Source organism: Diuraphis noxia, unplaced genomic scaffold (genome assembly GCF_037042655.1).
Source record: "Diuraphis noxia isolate RWA-SAM2 unplaced genomic scaffold, SU_Dnox_SAM2 contig0005, whole genome shotgun sequence".
NCBI lineage: Eukaryota > Metazoa > Arthropoda > Insecta > Hemiptera > Aphididae > Diuraphis > Diuraphis noxia.
This window is the reverse complement of record NW_028301715.1, coordinates 29,470,683-29,478,960: the sequence shown is the minus strand read 5'-3', so window position 1 is coordinate 29,478,960 and position 8,278 is coordinate 29,470,683. Positions and strand designations below refer to the sequence as shown.

Here is an 8,278-nt window from a genome sequence, read left to right as displayed (position 1 = left end):
CTGATTACTGGAATTTCCTAACTTGATAGTACTTCCAAAAACACTCATTATTTAAAAAAGTATTTACTTTTTTTAAATATTTTTTACATGGTTTCAAGTTGTTAAAAAACCAACGTTTTTATTAAAAAATTATATTTTTAAATATTTTTTATCCTAATCATTTTTAAAGTTTTTTACTTTTTTGAATGACAACATAGAGTTTTAATTTCATATTCCAAAGCAGAATATTTTTCTAAGTATTTTGATTTATAAAAACCGAATTTAGCACTAGTTATTTATGAGTTATAGGTATTCTTTTTTTTTTTTTTTTTTTTAACGTTTATTTAAATATACACAATCTGTAAATGTTGTTTTACAATAAGTGCATGTGATGGAGGTGATATGGTTTTTGAGAGGCTGGAAATAAGAAACCGCCCATTGGAGGCACTTAAGGTTAGGATTTTAGGCTAGGATTTTAGTTTGCTAGTAGGAGAGGGTGTGATTACAAAATTAAGGGAGATAGAGGTATAAACAATTTTAGATTAGTAGGTCACGACACCAGGTACGTTTTAGACGCCTTCTGGGGTCACCAGGAATAGTGTTGGTAGATAGTTCGGAAATCAGGGGATTACGATGGCTGTGGAACTTGGAGTGTGTGCGTTTGTAGAAGGTTTTTGCGACGTTTTGAACTGTTGGAATAGCTAGATCTTTATGTAGAGTGTCGTTAGATATATAATAGGGAGTGTTTGCGCCACGACCATTCCTACAGTGAGGTTGACACCCGTGACTCGCACCTCTCTGGATGTAGGTAATTTCAAACTAAATAAAATGCAATCTTTTAATTTATATTACAAACATTACTCAATATATTGAAGCTTACCAACTGGTACAAATACAATAAATAATAAATACATTACATAAACAAAAGTAATAAGGGGAAGGAACATGTGCCTAAGGCTGAGCTGCAAAGACGTTGATGATTGTGCTGAGCTGCGAATACGTTAGCGATGATGCTGAACTGCAATGGTGATACCAAGGAACTACAAGGCTGTAGATGGGGCCCACAATGATGGTGCTCCCACGACGAACTGTCTGGTGGATTACCAAGCTGGTAAAAATGTCGAACCACTGTCGTATCGATGATCACACGTCGAGCTGACCGTCTCCAATGTCAATGGTGATTACACGCCGAACGGGCGGTAAATATAAAATATAATAAATGTCAGGCTTGAACTGCACGTCGTAGTTATAAAAAAAATGGACAAAGACTTAAAAACGTTAAAAGACACGAACATGTGCTTTCGAACGGAGCTGCTCATAAGTCATAAGAAGAAAACAAAACCCGCGGAACATACATGTGTTTTCAACGGCTTGGTAAAGCATTATATTCGACCATATGGCGACGACGCCACGAGCGGCGGCGCCGTCGGCGGCAACCAGTTGGTCAGTGCCGCCAACATTCCGAACTGGAAGTCGGGGCACGTACGGGGCGCGAACATACTCCCCCTTGTGATACAAGGGTGTATCACAACAGTGGCAAGCTAGCCCTGGTCCGGAGCTGGAACTGGAGATGAAGTTGTTGAGTGTAGACACAGCTTCATGACATCAGGCACATGTGGGGGGGGAGACATTTTTTTTTTTTTTTTTGAGCAAAATCAACACATAATCATGTCATGTGGAACAATAACATGGTTAAAACAAGTTATGTTTATAAACACAATTTAACAATATACAATATAACTTTCACAAACTTAATAGCAAGTGACAAAATTTAACAAACAAGTTAAAAAAAAAAAAAAAAACAAATGAACAAATGAACAAATAAAATATACAATGTATATAACAGATTACAAAATGCAAGAAACTAAATACAAAACAATGTATGAAACAAAATATAAAACAATGTATGATATAATATGAACAATGTGAGAATTATATTACCCCATCCATTGAGGCGGAGAACACAAGTGTCAACCACGGTCAGGAACGATAATGACACATCACATTGACACTAATTTTCATACATTGTTGTTATACAAGATAGGTAAAGGATTATGGATCATTAACAGGAAGCGGAACTATCTTCACCACAGGTCTCGTGACTAGGCCCTGAGTAGTCATAATCTTAACCACCCTTACCACCCCATCTGGGCCTGGAAGGAGTTCATGAACTCGTCCCAATTTCCAAACAAGTGGAGAAGAAGATTGGTCCTTGAGTATGACCAATTCACCCAACTTGATGTTTTCCTGGTCAACTGCCCAACGCCCTCGCATCTGTAGGGAGTTCAAGTATTCGCCAGACCACCTGCGCCAGTAAGCCTGGTACAGCTGATGGAGGAGCTTCCAACGCTGCTTAAGGTTAGTCGAGCCGACTGGAACCTCAGCTTCAGGTACAGCACGCAGTGGTTTACCAATCAAGAAATGTCCAGGCGTTAAGCATTCCAAATCATTAGGATCATTAGACATAGGTGTCAGTGGTCTAGAGTTTAAGGCTGACTCCACCCTACACAAAATGGTTACAAACTCCTCTAAAGTCAAAACATGGTTACCTACTACCCGGACTAACAAGTGCTTGGTCGAGCGGACCGCAGCCTCCCAGAGACCCCCGAAATGAGGAGCACTTGGCGGATTAAAGTGCCATGAACAAACCGATGAGGAACTGATCTGTTCCCGGTTTTTCGGATCATTGACAAGGTTGGACAACTTTCTAGCCGCTCCCACAAAATTTGTTCCACAGTCTGAATACACAGAGGTAGGTAACCCTCTGCGTGAGACAAACCTGTCAAAAGCTGCTAAAAAGGCATCAGTGGTCAAATCGGTAACCACCTCAAGGTGAACTGCCTTGGTAACCATGCAGACAAATACGGCAATATAGATCTTATATTGTCGTGCTTTGCGTAGACTAGTTTCTGCCATAGTTAAGGGCCCTGCATAATCAATTCCTACACAACTAAAGGGTCGGCTCTGCTGTACTCTAACCGCAGGCAGATCGGACATGATCGGTTGAGGATGTCGAGCCGATAACTTGGCACATGTTATGCACTGCCGTACTGCCCGACGAATAACATGGCGGTCCCCAATGATCCAGAATTGTCTACATATCAGAGCTGACATGAGACGATAGCCAGCATGACATGCATACAAATGCCAATGCCTGGCTATGAGCAAAGACAAATAAGAGTCCTTCGACAACAACATCGGAAACTTGCGTCGATCTGACAGCAGAGAGTGTCGAAGTCGCCCTCCTACGCGAATGACACCTTCATGATCTATGAACGGGGCTAATCGGGCCAACAATCGCGAGGAAATTACGTGTCCGGATGACAACTCTCGAAGCAACTGCGGAAAAGTGTGCGACTGGCTGGACCTTACAACTACCACAAGAGCTTCGTGATATTGTATGCTTGAAAAGAATTCGTCAACTGGTTGCTTCAGACATCTCTTGATGAAGCGACGCATACACATGACAATTCTCAACAGGCGGTGGAAGGATGAACACCTGGAAAACCATTCAACTGGCTCCCCCATGAGATTGACAACACAAGAAACAACTTCCTTAACTTCCGGGAGCTGTTCCGGAGAAATTAAAGAGATTTCAGAAAACCAATTCTCACCGAACTGGTGGAGAAAGGAAGGACCTGTCCAATATAGACTATACTGAGCTAGTTCACTTGGAAGCAGGCCCCGAGAACCACAGTCAGCTGGATTCATATCCGAACTGACATGAAACCACCGACATGACGGGAGCAACTTGTGAATCTGATAGAGTAGATTCGACACAAACACCTTGTATGCTACCTGAGGAGTATTTAACCAAGATAACACCACAGAAGAATCCGACCAAGCAAAAACATTACGGATCTGAATTTGAGCTGACAATGTGGTGTATATACGGTTCATCCAGCGAGCGAGTAGGCCTGCCCCACACAGTTCCAAACGAGGAATTGTGGTAGATGTTGTAGGTGCCAACTTTGTCTTACAACCCAGCAAGTAAACTGTAACTTGGTGGGATTGGTCCGTTACTCGGAGATAAACAATAGCCGCAAAACCCTTGATGGACGCATCGCAAAACCCACATAAATCAAAGTGACAACCTGTCTGTACTCCCACAAACCGAGGGACACGTAACAAAGATATATGTTGAAGTTCGCTGACAAACTCAGCCCAACACTGCTCAATCTCTGGAGGTAACTGATCATCCCAAGATACACCGGTCTTCCACACGCATTGCATCAAATGTTTGGCATAAAATATTACCGGAGCCAGCAAACCAAGAGGATCAAAAATCCGAGCTATGATCGACAACATGCTACGCTTGGAAGAGACAAATTTAGCCGAACTGACATCATAATTGAAGGTATCTTCCTGAGGATCCCACTTCAAACCCAACACCTGAACTGGCAACGACGCATTATCATTAAATGGAAGAGGGCCAACTGCCTGATCTTCTGGAGGAATGTTCTTTTACAATTCAGGAGAGTTACTGGACCACTTCTTTAACTCCAAGCCGAACTGACTAAGGAGTGAAATGAGTTCATACTGTAGGGCCAAGGCATTGTCAACAGTATCTGCTCCTGTGCAGATGTCATCCACGTACGTTTGATGCAGGAGAGCTGCCTGGACACGTGGGAACTGCTGGCCATCTGTGAGTGCTATCTCTCGAAGAACCCCGAGTGCTAAGTACGGAGCTGTACCCACACCATAAGTGACGGTATTCAGTTCGAACTCCTGAAGACGGTCATGAGGCGAAGGTCTCCAAAAAATATGCTGGTACTGGCGATGCTCTGGAATCAGTAATATTTGCCGGTACATTTTACAAATGTCGGCAGTAAAAACTACACGGTGAGTTCTGAAACGGAGCAAAATATCTACTATGTCCTGCTGGAGCTTAGGACCGACAAAAAGGGCATCATTTAGCGAAATGTTGGATGACGGTCGAGCTGACGCGTCAAACACCACGCGCAATTTTAACTTGCCCCCATCCATCTTGTGCACGGCATGGTGTGGTATGAAATAGGTACCCGGAGTCTTGGCCACTGACATATGTCCCAGCGCTTCATAGTCAGCCATAAATTGCTGGTAAGCTTCATATAGGGGTTTGTCACGTATGAGCTTACGCTCCAAACGTTCGAAGCGGGACACTGCTAGTGGACGAGAGCCAGAAAAGGTGTCTGCGGTCGGTGGGACACGGAATGGGAGTGGAACGACAAACCGACCCGAACTGTCTCGGTAAGCTTCCATATCAAATATCTCATCACACTTGCCCTCCTCTGTGGCAGACAGTGGAGCTTCTTCTGGTTCTTCGACCTGCCAGAATTTCTCAACCAGAGACCCAAGAGATGTGGTAAGAAGCGAAGTCACTGAGGATTGATGATGTTGGTTAGAAAGCACGTGTTGGTCAATTGGTCCGAGGAGGATCCATCCAAACATTGTTTCAAATGCTGTCGGAAGACCTGGACCCAGCTCTTCACGCTTGCTGCGAAGCACCTGGGGGAAGACATCAGCACCCAACAACAATTCAACCGGAGCGGGAGAATCAAACTGTGGATCAGCCAGAACTAGGTGGGAGCATTGATCCCTAACAGCGAGCGGCAATTGGACTGAAGGCATCACACCAGTGATAGTGGGTAAAATCCAGGCATAAAGTTCCAACATATGATTGCCCTCCAGCGACTGGATGCTGAGCTGCACCCGACCTTCAATGGACTGGACTAACTGCCCTGCCAAACCAGCGACTGGAACTCTCCATGGTTCCTGACGTAGACCTAACCGGCTCACGCATGAAGTGGTAATAATGCTTATCTGGGAAGCTGGATCTACCAATGCCCGAACTGGCTGCAGACATCCTGCCACATCCTTCACATTAACTGTAGCTGTACCCAAGACAACGGATCTGAGACCTTGAGTACTGATAAGAGACACGGCAGGTGATTTAGGGGTCTTGGCATGAGAATTATCTCTATGTAACATATGATTATGACGACCATGACACATAGAACAAGACGCCTTACACTTGTTAGCCCAGTGGTTATTACCAAGACAAACCATGCACAAACGGTGCTTGCTGACTAGTAGGTAACGATCATCAATAGACATGTCTTTGAACTTGGGACACGACACCAAAGAATGTGGCTGGTTGCATTGAACGCACGATTGGGAACTATCACCAGGTTTGTTGGCAACCAAGGTTACAGGAGCCTTAGCGCCATGAAAAGGCTTCGAGCTTGAAGCTTTAAACCTAGCAGGATTACCTCTCGGTTCAATAGAGCCAGCCTTGGTGGAAGATCTAGCTGTCGGTGCACCCATAGATAACCCAGCGTTTTCCAACACTTCAATACGGTCCTTAATGAACTCTAAGAGACTATCAACCGTTGGAAAATCTGTAGTGTTATCTTGCTCAAACAATCGACGACTTGTTGATGGCAAACAGCGAACGGCTAATGCAAATAACAAGAATGAACCCAAATCTGGAATTTTAAGTGAACGCAAAAGGGCAATCTTCTCACTGAAGGTGTTCATAAAACTAATCAAAACAGCCGGCGACTCTAGGTGGTTGATAGGCGCACTGAACATATCACTCACTAACGCGGTGGCCAACTGTCGAGGCCTCTCATATCTATTGACCAATGTGGACCAGGCAAGCCCATAGGTTGAGTCAGAAACTGTAATGCCTTTGATAACGTCAGAAGGACCAGTCTGTAGGCAGCCTAACAAATAATAAAACTTTTCGATGTTAGTGAGCTCAGCATTACCATTAACAAGAATCAAGAACCGATCCCTAAAGTCAGGCCAGTTTTGGAGTCGACCATCAAAGGTGGGTAAAGGAATCTCGGGTAACCGTACACGGGATCCTGCCGGAACTAAATTAGAAATGGCCTTATCCAAGTTAACTACCGGGTTTGTTACTTCTTTAGTCTCATTCAACTTGCCTGCATGATCGATGGAACTATCACCCGAACTGGGTGTCGATCCACAACGTAGCTGACTGGCTAATGTCTTAGCGCTCACTAATGTAGATCTAACTTCCAACTCTACATTATTAGAAAAATCTCCTACCATGTCCAACTCAATCATAGCCTCAAGCACTGAATCATTTTCCACTAAGAACTTAGCCCAAAATTCATCAATGTCCTCAATGGCTAATAGAAACTTTTGACGGAAGGTAGGATCAGTCGATGCCTTTAAACCTAAACCATAAATGGCTTCAATCTGGCTAGCTGCAGCGTCCCGCTTAAGCATAGCACGCTGTTTGTTACGAGTGAAACGCTCTACATCACCCATTGTAACAATATAAATAAGAACACTTCACAAGGTAAGACTATGAACTATAGTAACTAGTGAAGATGATTCAATGAGTTAAAAAATTAAACCAATATGTGAACAAAATATTATAAAGAAGGAATACTCAATAACACCACAATTGTGTAGTAACACTTAAAGAAACTTAGATATTTAAATAGAACAACAATTCATAAAACTATTGATAACTATCAACAATATTTAACAACAATAAAAAAAGAAAGGGATAACCAACAAAATAACAATGTGTGGTTGAGCGCAACTAACAACTATGCAACCAACTAAATAGGAACAACAGCAATAACCAATTAAGTCTGAACAGAAGGCTACCGACTTAACATCAAAAATTAGTCCATAGCAATGACTAAATGATAATACAAGAACAATAAAATATTGAGATCCAAAGTCAACAGTAACAATATAACAGTAACAATATAACAAATACTTTATACAATAAATAATAAATTAAGATAAGTATTATAATAATGCCTACCAACACTTATCCGGGTAGCATGTAAACTGATATGACACCCAAGTACCTAGCTGGTCACGCTTAAACTATAATGAGATAGTAACAGGAACTAATGGTATAGGAGGTTGACAGGATTAGAGCTTAATACTTGTATAACAACAATGTACATACAATACTTCAATCCAGGTAGATGCTGTGCTTGTCTGTCTGAAACCACGCTCTGCTACCATATGTTTGCGCCACGACCATTCCTACAGTGAGGTTGACACCCGTGACTCGCACCTCTCTGGATGTAGGTAATTTCAAACTAAATAAAATGCAATCTTTTAATTTATATTACAAACATTACTCAATATATTGAAGCTTACCAACTGGTACAAATACAATAAATAATAAATACATTACATAAACAAAAGTAATAAGGGGAAGGAACATGTGCCTAAGGCTGAGCTGCAAAGACGTTGATGATTGTGCTGAGCTGCGAATACGTTAGCGATGATGCTGAACTGCAATGGTGATACCAAGGAA

General features: G+C 42.5%; 1 protein-coding gene across 1 annotated transcript; it reads right to left on the bottom strand.

Moving 5' to 3' along the window:
- Positions 1-2,031: 2,031 nt before the first annotated feature.
- Positions 2,032-7,260, bottom strand: LOC149055171 (uncharacterized). Its single transcript, XM_089229519.1, has 2 exons — positions 4,497-7,260; positions 2,032-4,427 (listed from the first exon to the last, which is right to left on the bottom strand). The coding sequence occupies exons 1-2, from the start codon at positions 7,258-7,260 to the stop codon at positions 2,032-2,034; spliced, it is 5,160 nt and encodes a 1,719-aa protein (XP_089085645.1).
- Positions 7,261-8,278: the final 1,018 nt, after the last annotated feature.